Genomic DNA, 14,289 nt, shown 5'->3' with positions numbered 1-14,289 from the left:
ATCCATACGTACACAGGCACACGTGTGCACAAAAAAAAAAAAAAAAAATTTAAGGCCGGGCATGGGGGAGTTCACCTTTAATCCCAGCACTCGGGAGGCAGAGGTAGGAGGATCGCCATGAGTTTAAGACTGCCCTGAGACTACGTGGCAAATTCCAGGTCAGCCTGGGTAGAGGAAGACCCTACCTGGGGGGGGGGAGGAGCGACCTCTTTCACAAAGATATTTCAAGAGAAATGAACAAATCCCCATTTCCCACGCTGACAAGGCTGCACCCCACAATCTCACTCTCCAGTTGGGACAGAGAAGGCAACCAGCAACCAGCTGGTACCTCAGTCCTAAGCTGTAGCCTCTACCCAGCTGCTGCTCCCTGGGCCTTAGTGTCCCCCACAATATAGTGTAGAGCCTGGGTCCCAGCACCTGTGGCTTTGCCCTGCTGGGCCCTTTAGCAGCTCTCCACAGTCATGGTAGAAGTGGGTGTGATGCAGTGATGTAGACAGGACATTTACACACAAAGGCAGGGCATGGGGTTACCAGTTTGGAAGAAATTTCCAGGTCTTAAGGCCCCTGCCCTGTCAGGGATGCATTAAGGGGAACGAGGGTAGTCGCAGATAACGACAAACATGCATAAACAGCTTCTCCAAAAATATATCCATATTTTAATCATCCCTGATGTCCAACTTGCGAAGTATAAAGCATGGAAACCAAGTCCCCTTGGACTGAGAGTAAGTCGGTATCCAGAGGTGAGCCGTCATCAGCGGAAGCTGGCCATCAGGCAGGCGAGCGTGGCGGGGAGCAGCAGGGTGGGCAGCGGCCAGGAGAGCAGCTGTGCTGGGGCCCTGGACGACCTGTGCACCTGGCGGTCTCCCAGGCGCTGCAGGGGCCTCACGTTGTCCTTCATAGCCAGCGTCTTGTTCTTGTCATAGTACAACTTCTGGGAGAACTCCAGGAACTGTGGAAGAGACAGGGCTCAGCAAGGGTGGCCGTGCAACAATTCTTGCCACTGTGTGACCAGAGCCAGGCACCTCACTTCTCTTTGTCAGGAAGGACAAGGGGAACTCTACCTTCTAGGAAGGTGAAAGGAACAAGGATGTCAAGGTTGGCATCAGTGAAGGGGCTGAGTTCCCCTGGGCTTCCCTTCTAATTTTGAGGACCTAGATATATATTTTTTTTTCTTTTCTTTCTTTCTTTTTCCATTTTTGGTTTTACATTGTCGGGTCTCACTCTAGCCCAGGCTGACCTGGAATTCACTATGTAGTCTCAGGTTGGCCTCGAACTCAAGGTGACTCTTTTATCTCTGTGTTCCCGGTGCTGGGATTAAAGGTGTGCACCACCATGCCTGGCTATCATAACTGTTTTTGGTTTTTTCAATGTAAGGTTTCACTTTAGCCCAGGCTGACCTGGAATTCACTAGGGAGTCTCAGGGTGACCTCAAACTCACAGTTATCTTCCTACCTCTGCCTCTTGAGTGGTAGGATTAAAGGTGTGCGCCACCACGTCCAGCTGAAGCTGTTTTTTTGTTTGTTTGGTTGGTTGGTATTTTGAGGTAGGATCTTGTTCTAGGCCAGGCTGACCTGGAATTCACTATGTATAAGTCTCAGGTTGGCCTCAAACTCACAGCAATCTTCCTGCCTTGGCCTCCCAAGTGCTGGGATTAAAGGAATGTGTGCCACTATGACCAACCTTTTTTTTTTTTTTTAAGTTTTAAAAACTATTTTATTTATTTATTTATTTGACAGGGAGAGAGAGAGAATGGGCACACCAGAGCCTCCAGTTGCTACAAACAAACTCCAGATGCATTCACTACCTTATGCATCTGGCTAGCATGGGTCCTGGGGAATCGAACCTGGGTCCTTTGGCTTTGCAGGCAAATGCCTTAACCACTAAGCCATCTCTCCAGCACCCCCCCCTTTAAATTTCTGTGTGTGTGTACGCACACCAGGATCTCTTGCTGCTGCAAACATCAAATGTCTGCACCACTTTTTTTTTTTAATTTTAAAAATTTATTTGTGAGAGAGAGACAGGCAAACAGAAAGAGAGAGAGAGAGGAGAATGAGTGTAAGAGAGAGAGAGAGGACTGGAGAGATGGCTTAGCGGTTAAGCGCTTGCCTGTGAAGCCTAAGGACCTCGGTTCGAGGCTCGATTCCCCAGGACCCATGTTAGCCAGATGCACAAGGGGGCGCACGCGTCTGGAGTTCATTTGCAGTGGCTGGAAGCCTTGGCACGCCCATTCTCTCTCTCTCTCTCTCTGTCACTCTCAAATAAATAAATAAAAATGAACAAAAAACATTTTAAAAAAAGAGAGAGAGAGAGGAGAATGAATGTGTCAGGGCCTCCAGCCACTGCAAACGAACTCTAGACTTATGCACCACCCACCTTGTACATCTGGCTTTTACGTGAGTTCTGAGGAATTGAGCCGAGGTCCTTTGGCTTTGCAGGCAAACACCTTAACTACTAAGCCATCTCTTCAGCCCCGTGCACCACTTTTTGCATCAGCTTTAAGTGGGTGGTTTGGGGCTTGAATCCTGGCTGACACTTTGCAAGCTAGCGCCTTTAACCACTGAGCCATCTTCCCAGCCCCTGGCCTTGGAAATCTTGCTCCTCCTACCTCCATCTCCCAAATGGTAGGATTACAGGTGTCCACCACTACACCTGGCTCTGAGGTTAGTGTATTATAAACTCACATGCTCTTTATTGAATGAACGAATGAATAAAGGATTTCCCACCGCTACCAAACAACTGCTGGCCTGCCCCAGGCCTTCCCTCTTTCTAGGACACGAGTTCCCTGTCCTAACCAAGTTGACTACCACTATATATATTGGCTATTCTGACCACCCTTTCCACCCGCTAGGCTCTCAACCCAGGGAAGCACACTAGATGGTTCTTATCTGTTCTCCCCAGTGAAGAACACCCATGGATTTACTCAGTTTCTCTCAGCTCCTCGGGACTCCGCACCCAAAGGTCCTGTGGGGCAAATAGGCAGGACCTGTGGACAGATGCACCTGACCCCCAGCTTGGGTACCTGGTCCTTGTGGAGCTGAATGGGCTCCTGGAACACAGTCCAGACGACCGTCTCGTCACAGTTTGGTGTGGTGAGCGAACCCAAGTAGCGGAAATAGTGCCTCAGTTTCTTCTCCTCGGGAAGCATGTCCAGCAGGCTGGTCTCATTCACTGTGGTGCTCATGTCTGCGGCGGGGGACCGAGTCCCTCAAGCAGGGCACTCTGAGAGTGGCTTCCCGGGCATGCCTGTCCCTCCCTTCCTCTGAAGAAGCTCTCTTCTCCCATGTAGACTCACCCGGTTTGGGGATATGGGACAGCGCTTCCACCAGCGGCTGGAAGCCCTTGTTCACCTGGTCTCCTACCTGGAATGGGAGGATGGGAGTAGAAGGGGCTCAAGGGTCCTGGGGGGTTCCAGGATTGAGGTTCTGGGCTCCCCACTGAGTCGGAACATGCAGGGGAACTGGGGGATGGGAGTCCTACCTCCACCAGGAAGGCCAGCACTGCGATCTTGTTTCTAGCATCGTTGGATTTCTCCTGCTTTACATGAACAATGTGCATCTGGGAGTGGGTGGGAGGGGTAGGTGGAGGATCTGTGAGAAACCTGGAGTGCTCTTCTCACCCACGGTGGGTGAACATGCAGAGCCCGGCCCAGGTACCAACTGGGAAAAGGCCCCTCACCTCCATGGCAAAGCGTTCCCCATCCAGGCTGTGCTCGGAGCCCCTGTCTTGCTCCTGGGACCAGTGCAGGTGCAACTGCGTAGCCTGGTACGGTACATCCAGGCCTCCCCCAGCAATGCTGGCCTCGGACCCCAGCAACACCATCACTGGGGGACATCGGGGCAGGTAGAGTCCTGGCACCGGTCTCTGCTAGCTCTCCCACCTCCCTCCCACTCTTCAGGAACTCCAAGCCTGGTCGCGGAGGAATGGGATAGATGATGCAGCCCACATATATTCCTGGCCAGCTCATGGCCTCCTTTTCTCTTACACACCCCCCCCATCCCAAAATGCAGCTCGGTCCTGGGTCCTGCTTCGCTTAGACCCCCCTCTCTGGTACCCTAGCGTCTGCAGGGTGACGTCCAGTGCAAACTCCATGGCCTGGTGGTCTTGCTCTGGTCCCGCCCAGCTTCTCTCTGCGTCCACCATCCACACAGATCTGCTCCTACTCACTGTTCCCCAACACCCAAGCTCTTTCACGCCTCTGTGCCTTTGCAAAGGTTGGTCCCTCCTTCCTGGAAGGCTCCCCTCCTCCACCACCCTGGTCTGAGGAAATGACTGAAAACACCACGAGGGTGTCCCCTCCTTTCCAGAAGCTTCCCTGACTGCCCTTCCTGTGTTCAGTTCTGGGGTGATTCAAGCATCCCCACACAGGAAGCCCACCTGAGACTCACCCGAGTGTCCATTGTTCGTGGCAGTACGCTTTTCTTTCTTGTTGTAGCCAGAGAAGGAGAACTGTCCCAAATCATGGTTCACCTTTGCCTTGGTGGTGACGATGTTGATGGGGGACTGGTGGGACTTCTGGCAATCGCCGGTCCACTGGTCGGGCCCTGGGCAGGGAGGGAGGGACTGAGAGTCAGGGGCACACCCACATCCACCCAACAAGGTCCCGCAAGATCTTCGGACGCCCACCAGTCACCTCTCCATGGATACAAGTAAGCCTATGAGTCCAGCTGTGGTGTGCCTAAGGTGGGAACAGACTGCCCGTTGGTGGCTGTGAGCTCTGGGGTAGGGAGAGATTCTCTGAGCACCGGCTTTCTCAATAGGAACCTCTGCGCTAACTGGCTTCATAGAGACGTTGGGAAGTTTGAAGCTGCTGGGTGGGAGAGGGCTACCAGGAAGAGCTGTTGTGAAAGGGACCATAGCATGACAGGGCATTCCTTGAGGAGTGGGTGGGAGGGAGGCAGAAACCACCAGCGGAGACAACAGGGCACAACTTCAACACCCTGCCGTCACAGGCCTTGCAGGGGCAGTCCCTCAAGCCAAGAAGACTGGAAAAAAGTAGACTTCAGGGAAACTGGCCAGCATTTGAATAAAAATTGCCAAGAGGCCTGGGGAGATGTCTCAGGGGCTTGCTTCATAAGCTTGATGAGCTGGGGGGGTTTGGATCTCCAGCAGCTACCGGAAGCTGGATGCAGTAGCCAGTGTCTGTAACCGCTCATCCCCCACCCCCAGCCCTCATACGATGAGACAGAGAGGAGAGGCAGAAACCAAAGGCTGCTCAGAAAGAAGGGAGCTGGTCAGCTAGGCTGGTGCTTGCAGAACCAAGAGACTTCCTCACAGAAGATGGAAGTCAAGACGTGGCACCTGAGACTGTCTTCTGCTTTCCACACACACACCTCATAAACACATACAAAGGTAGCATAAAAGGTGCCAAGAAGGGCCGGAAAGAACTCAGTGATAGAAGATGTGTGAGGCTCTGGGTTCCATCCTCAGCACCCCAACATCAACAAAGTACAAGGACTGCCTCCCACGTCCACCTAAAAGGGTGTCACTGGAACAGAACTGACTCTCCATTGTGTTGGGAGAAATGGCAATTTTTATTTTATTTTATTTTTTTTAAGCAGGGTCTGACTCTAGCCCAGGCTGACCTGGAATTTACTATGGAGTCTCAGGGTGGCCTTGAACTCACGGCAATCCTCCTACCTCTGGCTCCCGAGTGCTGGTTTAGTGCTGCTGCTAATTTCGTTCCCAGGGAATGCAGCCTCGGTAACGGGATGGCACGCCAACCAGGTTACTCTATGTGCCTTATTCGCTGAGCTGCTGAAATGTGTTTTTGGACGGGTATGTGGGGAGGAACTGAGGAGTGACTGGAGGGGGGCACTGCCAGTCCCCATCTCCTCACAGATGGTACCTACCACACGGAGGGCCTGTCTCCATCTTGTCTCTCTGGCTGGTTGTACTCACCGTGGCAATTGCTGTTCTTGGCTTGAATCTCGTAGCACCAGTGTGAATCTGGAGGAGAGACAAGAAGGCCCGTGCCTGAGTGGGTCCTTGTGTCCTTATCTCCCAGCGTATGTGAACAGTGTGCACCCACTTCCGTGGACCAGAGGCTGAGCACAACCCTGAGAGCGGAGCCTTCTCCTAGGTTGGGATGGAGGGTTTCTGGGGTATGGTACTGAGACCTCAGAGGAAGGAGACCTAGCATGAGGATGTGATCAACCCACCCTGGTCGTCTTGCCTAGGGCACTGATCCTCAGGGTCCCCCGTAGACTAGGCAGCTTCATCTCTGGGTCACCAGCCCTAACCTGGAAGGAGGGTCCCCCTTTTGAGACAATGGAACTTCAAGCCAAGCTGTGTTGGGTTGGGGGTGGGGCAGTGAGTGGGTGGCCCCTCCTGAATACCCCACTTGCCCTAGATCCACTCGTGGCTAAGCTGTCACGGCTCTGTCTGAAGACAGACAGAAGAGCCACATCCCCAAGGAGGCAGCACAGCAAGTGTCCCACACGACATGGAGGCCGTGAACAATGCAGAGAGCTGTGCCAGGGCACCAGGGCACGTGGCACCCACCGTGCGCTCTGCTCCGTTTTTACTGTGGAACTAAAACTGCCCTAAAAATAAGGTCTATTTTAGCCAGGTGGTGGCTAACACCTATAACCCTAGCACTAGGAAGGCTGAGGTAGGTGGGTCACAGTTCAAGGCCAGCCCCACACAGAGTGAGTTCCAAGTCAGCCTGGCCTAAAAGGAGACCTGGCCTCAAAGCAGAAAAAAAACAAAATCAAACAACAGCCCAGGGCATGGTGGTACGTGCCTTTAATTCCAGCATTTTGGAGGCAGAGATAAAGAGGATTGCCATGAGTTCGAGGGCACACTGAGAATACATAGTGAATTCTAGGTCAACCTGGGCTAGAGTGAAAATTACCTTAAACCGGGTGTGGTGGCACACACTTTTAATCCCAGCACTTGGGAGGCAGAGGTAGGAGGATCACATGGGTTCAAGGCCACCGTGAGAATACATAGTGAATTCCAGGTCAGCCTGGGCTAGAGTGAGACCCTACCTCGAAAAACCAAAAGAAAAAAAAAAATTACCATTAAAAAAAAAAAGCTGACAACAGCAGCCATCCACAGTTAGGATTCTAGCTGAGCCAATTCTGTCCCTAGGTCTCCCTGAGGCTCAGCCTTTATCAGCTATAATGTGGAATTAACACGCCTGTCAAGGGAGACCGAGAAGAGGGATGGTGTCCAACCTGCGGTCCGGGGGCCGAATTCAGCCCAGTGTATCTGTAGATGACAGTGTCATGATGCAATGTCAAAAGACTGCACACCCCTGCTAAGAGTGTTCCAGGCAGCCCGGGCTTTGTAAAGTTCCACGGACAACTCCTTCCCTCCCCCCCCCCCCCCCCGGCTTCCCCTCCCCCCCACCCGCGCTCTGGTCTCCTATCAGTGAGCAGATGGCCAAAGACAAGGAGGGGCAGCAGAGGAAAGACATGGAGTGCACTGGAAAGAATTCAGGGATGAGGACATTCCTAAGAAAAGCAGCCGCGAGCTGGGCTGCTGAGTCCTGGGGGCATCATCAGCCTCTCCCTTCTGTGGGTTTTGCTGCGTGCTGTGGGGGTGGGGTGGGGCCGTAGTGCTGGAAAACCCGAGGTCTTGTGGCACGCACCAGGCTGGCCCCAGAGCCTCCAGCCTCAGCCTCTCAAGTGCTGGAATTACAGCCATGGGCCACCAAACCTGGTACCTTCTGTCTTTGTGCCTGAGCTGCACACCTTCCCGAGTCCCGCCTCCTCGAGGGTCTGGGCAAGGAAGCGGTGTTGGGACTGGGTGGGTAGGCAGGCTCACGGCAGTGGGCTGGGGCGGGTTCTAGGCTGGGAGAGTGAGCCCTCCTAGGAATCTGACGCCAGCCCCCTTCTCCCAGCAAGCAAGGACCACTTCGGGGTTTTCACTTTCCCAGTCCTGGAACAGTGCTCCTGAGGCCCAGCTGCAGGGTCTTCCCCATGGTGGTCCACTCTGGGAGCAGCTGCGTTATGAGGAGAGACCCCAGGAGGGTCATCTCTAAAAAGGGCAGTGGCCGCCTCCCGTCCACGTGGGCAAAGCCATGCTTATGAAGCTAGAGGCTGTTCCTCTGGCTTCCAGACCTTTATGTGTTCTTGTTTGTTTTGGTGTTTTGAGGTAGGGTCTCACTCTAGCCCAGGCTGACCTGGAATTCACTATGTAGTCTCAGGCTGGCCTCGAACTCACAGCAATCCTCCTACTCCTGCCTCCCAAGTGCTGGGTGTGTGCCACCACGCCCCGCTTGTGTATATCTTTTATTTTATTTATTTATTATATTTGAGAGCGACAGACACAGAGAGAAATTCAGATAGAGGGAGAGAGAGAGAATGGGCGCGCCAGGGCTTCCAGCCTCTGCAAACGAACTCCAGACCCGTGTGCCCCCTTGTGCATCTGGCTAACGTGGGATCTGGGGAACCGAGCCTTGAACCGGGGTCCTTAGGCTTCACAGGCAAGCGCTTAACCGCTAAGCCATCTCTCCAGCCCGTGTATATCTTTTAAAATGTTTATTTATTTTATTTATTTGCAAGGAGAGAAAGAAGAGAGACAGAGAATAGGCACACCAGGGCCTTCAGCCACTACAAAAGAAATCCAAATGCATGCAACTCTTTGTGCATCTGGCATTACGTGGGTACTGGGGAATTGAACCCAGGTCGTTAGGCTTTACAGGCAAGTGCCTTAACCATCACTGGATAAGCTCCCTACCCCTTTTGTATGTATTTTGAGACAGGATCCCACATAGTCCAGGCTGGCCTTGAACTCACTATAGTCAAGGACGACTTCGAACTCCTGCCTCTGCCTTTCAAGTACTGGGTGACATGAACATGCACCATCACACTGTTTTCTGCCTCTTGCTTAATTTCTGCAGAGAGGAATTTCCTTATTTTAGTCTCAGGGTCCCTGTCTGACCAGATGAAAAGACTGTTGGCTCACAGCAAGGAGAGGCCTTCCCATTATGATCCTACTGAGTCTCCAGCTCTCAGAGGACCTGAAGGCAGAAGGGGCCTGTGAGGAGAGCTGTGGGAGAGCAGTCACTCCCTGTGAGGAGAGCTGTGGGAGAGCAGTCACTCCCTGGCAGCGAAGGCCTGAGGGGGAAGCTATTCCAGGAGAAAGCCAGCCCTGAACCACTTTCACCATGAGAGGTTGGAGATAAGGCACGTGGTGGTCCAAGCTGGATTTCCTTAGGAATCTTCTCTTCCCTGGCTCTTGCCCCAGCTCCTGGGTTTACAGTACTGACCTCTGATCCACTGTCTTAATCATAGAGACTTTTGACCTGTTTGGCTGAACACTCTTGTAACTACTCTCTTCAGGAGGCGGGAGCCAGGAAAACATAATGGTGATGAGGCAGAGGCCAGGGGTCAGGCCTCCTGTGCCCATGTGGTGAAGGTGGGGTGCAGCAGGGGCGCTAGTTGGCTCAGGCCTCAGTACTCACTCCCAGAAGAGCCACTGTCACAAAGAATTGCCAGCTCACGGTCTCAGGTCACTTCCAAGAGGGCTTGGAAAAGGGAAAGGCAACCAGGCGTGGTGGCGCACGCCTTTAATCCCAGCCCTCTGGAGGCAGAGGTAGGATTGCTGTGATTTCGAGGCCACCTTGAAACTGTATAGTGAATTCCAGCTCAGCCTGGGCTAGAGTGAGACCCTACCTCAAAAAAAAACAAAAAACAAAAAAGAGAAGAGACATCCAGCTCTGGCTCTCATCTAGTCCATCTGCCCTGACCAGAGATGGGGCTAGAAACCTATAAAACATTGTCACTCACCAAGAGCCACTGTTCCCCATCCTGACATGCTGAAGGAAGGATTTTTGAGCTCATGTTCAGAGGCTCATGGCCACCACCTCCCTTTAGACCTGACTGAAGACGCTGTCTCCCATGGACCTTGCTCACCCCACCCTTCCACTCTGAGGGAAGGGGGGCAGAATCCCGAAACCAGCTCAGCAAAACCCAAGTGTGTCCTGGGCAAAGTCTTAGCACCTCCTGGCCAGAGTCTGGGTCTCTAAAGGGGCAAAATATCCTTTCCTCCCTAGAAGCAAATACTTTGGTAATTTCTGCGTGCAGCATGGTCACTCTCCAACCTCCTTCTGTCCCCTTGCGAGATGACAGGTGGAGGGAGGCAGGCCTGTCCATCAGACAACCTTGGTATTAAAAAAGAGAGCTGTGGGGCTGGAGAGATAGATGGCTAAGTGGTTAAATGCTTGCCTATGGAAGCCTAAGGACCCTGGTTCAAGGCTCAATTCCCCAGGACCCACATAAGCCACATGCACAAGTGGCACATGTATCTGGAGTTCATTTGCCATGTCTGGAGGCCCTGATGCACCCATTCTCTCTCTCTGTCAAATAAATAAATAAAAATAAATTTAAAAAAGAAAGAGGCTGGAGAGATGGCTTAGCGGTTAAGCGCTTGCCTGTGAAGCCTAAGGACCCCAGTTTGAGGCTCCATTCCCCAGGTCCCACGTTAGCCAGATGCACAAGGGGGCACACGCATTTGGAATTTGTCTGCAGTGGCTGGAGGCCCTGGCGTGCCCATTCTCTCTCTCTCTCTTTCTGCCTCTTTCTCTGTCTGTCGCTCTCAAATAAGTAAATAAAAATAAACCAAAAAAAAAAAAAGAGAGAGAGAGAGAGAGAGCTGTGGGGCTGGAGAGATGGCTTAGCAGTTAAGGCGCTTGCCTACTTAGCCTAAGAACCCAGGTTCTATCCCCAGTACCCATGTAAGCCATATGCACAAGGTGAAGCATGCATCTGGAGTTCATTTGCAGGGGCTAGAAACCCTGGCACACCCATTTTCTCTTTCTCTCTATCTGTTTCTCTCTCTCAAATAATTAAAGTTTTTTTGTGGTTTTTTTTTTTTTTTATTTTTTGAGGTAGGGTCTCACTCTAGCCCAGGCTGACCTGGAATTCACTATGGAGTCTCAGGCTGGCCTCGAACTCACAGCAATCCTACTACCTCTGCCTCCCGAGTGCTAGGATTAAAGGCATGCGCCACCACGCCCAGCCAAAGATTTTTTTTTTAAAGGAGCTGTTTATGTGAAGGGATCAACAGAGATAATTTCTGCCTGCCTAGCCCCATGCCAGTGTAAGAGCCTCTAGACCTTCATATAGGTGCTATATGTGGAGCAGGGCCAGGAAGGAGGGAGGGAAGGAGAGAGAGAGAGAGAGAGAGAGAGAGAGAGAGAGAGAGAGAGAGAGAGAGAACAGCAAGGGCCTCTTGCTGCTGCAGAAACATGTGCCTCTGTGCATCTGGCTTTACGCAGGTACTGGGTACTTGAACCTGAGACTTCAGGTTTTGTACGCAAGAGCCTTTAACTAATGAACCACCTCCCCAGCACAAGGCCTATTATCCTTAAAACAGCACCTGGGGGGACCAAATGACTGTCCCTGCCTTGTTAATGACAAAACAGGTTAAGTGACTTACCCAAGGCCACACAACTACAAGACATCCTGTTAATTGCAAAGAATTTTTCCTTTACCATAATGAGTAGGTTTCAAATGTCCGATCCTACTTAAAAAGAAAAAAAAAATCTGTCTTTGTTCTTTCTTCCTCCCCTGGGTAGGGGCCTTGGGAATTCCTCCAAGATGTCCCTTATCCCCCAGGGGATCAGCTAAGTCCTTCCAGCCACTGGGAGCGATCTTTCCCTGAGGACTCCCTCACCTTTCACTCCACCACTCCAAGGGCTGGGCGCCTGACTCCACAGACCAGGCTGGGCCAGGGGCAAACCTCAAGAAACTGGAGCAGGGTTAGTCCCAGCACTCGGGAAGCTGAGGTAGGTGGACGGCCTCGAGTTCGAGGTCAGCCTGCAACTACAGAGTGAGTTCCAAGTCGGCCTGCTCTACAACACGGTTAACATAGCTAGCTTGCTGGAGGCGGCCAGGTGGAGGGAGGGTCTTTCTTCCCATGAAGAGCCTTGAGGCAGGGGAGAAGGTGTCGGCCCGCTAGATTTAGCTCCTTATCAAATATTAACACGCCTCTCCCGCCACCTCCCACCTACAGGAATAATTAAGAGCTCCGGTTCACCATTAATCTTTAAACGAAAATCACCGTGTCCGGAAAGACCGGCTCCGCTGGGCACTCGGGTCTCCTTGGGGTGCCCCCTGCCAGGCTCCCAATTCAGTGCTTAGGGGCACAGAGAAGAGGGGAGGCTTGCAGCCCCGAGGCAACCCCAGTACACCCAACTTGCTGCCTTTGCTCCGGGCTGGGGGTGGGGAGGGGTTGGCCACAAGGCACTGAGCCCCGGGGCAAGGACAGACGGACCATCCACCGACAGACAGACCGAAAGGGATGGGGTTGAGCGTCGAGGCGGGGCAGCAAAGCATCCTTATCCCAGAACCGCCGCCTCCCCACCACCACCAGACCGCACGCGGGGTCTTGGCGAGCCACGCGCACACGCCGCAGCCGCGCACACGCGTGCACACCTTCCCTGCCCAGCCCCGGACGTGTGTGGTGTGTGTGTGTGTGTGTGTGTGTGTGTGCGCGCGCGCGCGTGCGTGTGTATGCAGCCGGGGCCGCCAGCACCCCGGCTGTGCCCCGCGGAGCCTGGGCATGCAGGGGGTCCACCCGAGGGGTACCTGTGGCCAGCTCACCTGCAGCGTAAGCCGGACACCCGGCCGCCGCCAGCGCCAGCAGAGCCAGGAGCATCGGCATGGTGCGCGCAAGAGCCGAGACGCCGCCGCCGAGATGGGGTCGCGCACCGAGAAGGTGGCCTGGAGGGGGGCTGTCGCGATCATTCCGGCCTGGGGTTTTATAGCAGAGCCGCGACGGGAGGGAGCCCCGACAGCAGGACGCAGGAGGGGCGGCTCCTCCCCCTGGCGGAGCCTCCCCTTCCCTAGCCTCGTCCAGTCGTCTCGGGTCAGAAATGATCCGCGGTCCCCGTTCCCCGCCCGCACCACCCCCATCCCGCATCCTCTGGGCTCCGAAGCCGCGTCCTCCCCGGCCCTTCCCCATCCTATCCCTGGTTCCTGGTCCGGGAACTGGCAAGGGGCATCCTAAGGTACTTGTCTCGCTGGGGTGACCTGCCAGATTCCTACGTCCAGCATGTTGGCGCCAACCACTCTGCAGGGTCTTCAAGAGGGTCCTTGGAATGGCCTTGGGTTTGGGGTTGGACGGAAGTAGCCTCGGGGAGATGAGAGCGGGGTTGTTAGTTGACTCCGGTGGCCCCAGTGGGGGTGGTGGTGGGGAATATCTTTTAGGCAATGGTCGCTGATTCTCTAGGTCTCATCTTTTATCCACCCAGTCTTCTCCAAACTTGATTTTTTTTTTTTTTTCAAAGAAGTGTTGGGGATTTTTTTCTTTTCGTTTCTTTTCCTTTTTCGGGTGCTTAGGCAAGAGCTCCACGACTGAGATACATCCGATGACAAGTTCTTTTTTTTTTTTAATTTATTGGCGCGTGTGGTGGGGGCACGTCAGAGTCTCTGGCCTGTCTAGCTTTATGAGAGTGGCTTGGGAATTTAACCCAGGTGAGCTGTCTTTGCAAGCAAGCTCATTTAACTCGCTGAGCTATCTCCCCAGGTCCACCAAACCTAATTTATTTATTTATTTACGTATTCATTTATTAATTATTTGAGAGAGAGGGAGGGAGTAAGGGAGAGAATGGGCACGCCAGGGCCTCCAGCCACTGCAAACGAAATCCAGACGCACCTTGTACATCTGGCTTTAGGTGAGTATTGGGGAATTGAACCTGAGACCTTAGACTTTTCAGGCAAGTGCCTTAACTGATGAGCCATCTCCCCCAGCCCCCAAACCTAATTTCTAAGTAAACCAAAGACCCTTTTTCCAACACTGAGCAACGCTGTCTCTAATCTGCTGTTGCCGGTGTTTATGTGATGACCTGAGGGGTGGGGTGTGGAGAGTCACAGGGTTGGGGAAGGGAGGAATTGATGGCTCTGAAATTATAGTGTAAAGGGTGGGGAGAGGACAGAACAGAGAAATAGCTTGTAAAGGCTTATAGACAGAAACGGAAAGGTGTCAGAGAGGAAGGGCTGAATGCTGCTGAGGTCCTCAGGCCTGGCAGAAGAGAAAAGACCGTGTTCTGAAGGGACCCCTGGTTCTGCCACCAGAAGGGTCTGTGCAGAGCAAAGATTCCTTGAGGGACAGCCTCCGGCATTTAGAGGAACGAAGCTGTCGCCACCGCCACCCTCAAACAAATGCTTCTTGTCATCATTCCTGGCTGTGGTCCCCCTGCAAGTCACGTGAAGTGGGGGTTTCCATGGACGTTTTGGAAGCGTGAACGTGGGGGGGGGGTAGGGTAGGGGAGTGGGGCAAGGAATCAGGCAGTAGATATGCCCCCCTCCACCAACAGAAAGCCAACCTTTTTCTGGT

The 14,289-nt window shown here is 53.2% G+C and overlaps 1 protein-coding gene across 1 annotated transcript; it reads right to left on the bottom strand.

Annotated features, from left to right (window-relative positions):
* Nucleotides 1-633: 633 nt before the first annotated feature.
* On the bottom strand, nucleotides 634-12,690 carry Ca4 (carbonic anhydrase 4). Its single transcript, XM_045159395.1, has 8 exons — nucleotides 12,555-12,690; nucleotides 5,899-5,946; nucleotides 4,386-4,541; nucleotides 3,676-3,821; nucleotides 3,478-3,555; nucleotides 3,293-3,359; nucleotides 3,020-3,183; nucleotides 634-949 (listed from the first exon to the last, which is right to left on the bottom strand). Exons 1-8 carry the CDS (start codon nucleotides 12,613-12,615, stop codon nucleotides 752-754), a joined length of 918 nt encoding a protein of 305 aa, XP_045015330.1. The 5' UTR covers nucleotides 12,616-12,690; the 3' UTR covers nucleotides 634-751.
* Nucleotides 12,691-14,289: the final 1,599 nt, after the last annotated feature.

Source organism: Jaculus jaculus, chromosome 9 (assembly GCF_020740685.1).
Source record: "Jaculus jaculus isolate mJacJac1 chromosome 9, mJacJac1.mat.Y.cur, whole genome shotgun sequence".
In the NCBI taxonomy this organism is placed as follows: domain Eukaryota; kingdom Metazoa; phylum Chordata; class Mammalia; order Rodentia; family Dipodidae; genus Jaculus; species Jaculus jaculus.
Note: the sequence above shows the minus strand (reverse complement) of the source record. Positions and strands in the feature narration are given on the sequence as shown.

What these genes read in the sequence shown, in the direction of transcription:
- Ca4 (XM_045159395.1), bottom strand. Translation starts at nt 12,615, where the DNA reads ATGCCGATGCTCCTGGCTCTGCTGGCGCTGGCGGCGGCCGGGTGTCCG. An exon ending in GTGTCCGGCTTACGCTGCAG is followed by an intron (nt 5,947 to 12,554) that starts GTGAGCTGGCCA and finishes TCTCTCCTCCAG; the next exon opens with ATTCACACTGGTGCTACGAG. An exon ending in TTCAGCTCCACAAGGACCAG is followed by an intron (nt 950 to 3,019) that starts GTACCCAAGCTG and finishes TCTCTTCCACAG; the next exon opens with TTCCTGGAGTTCTCCCAGAA.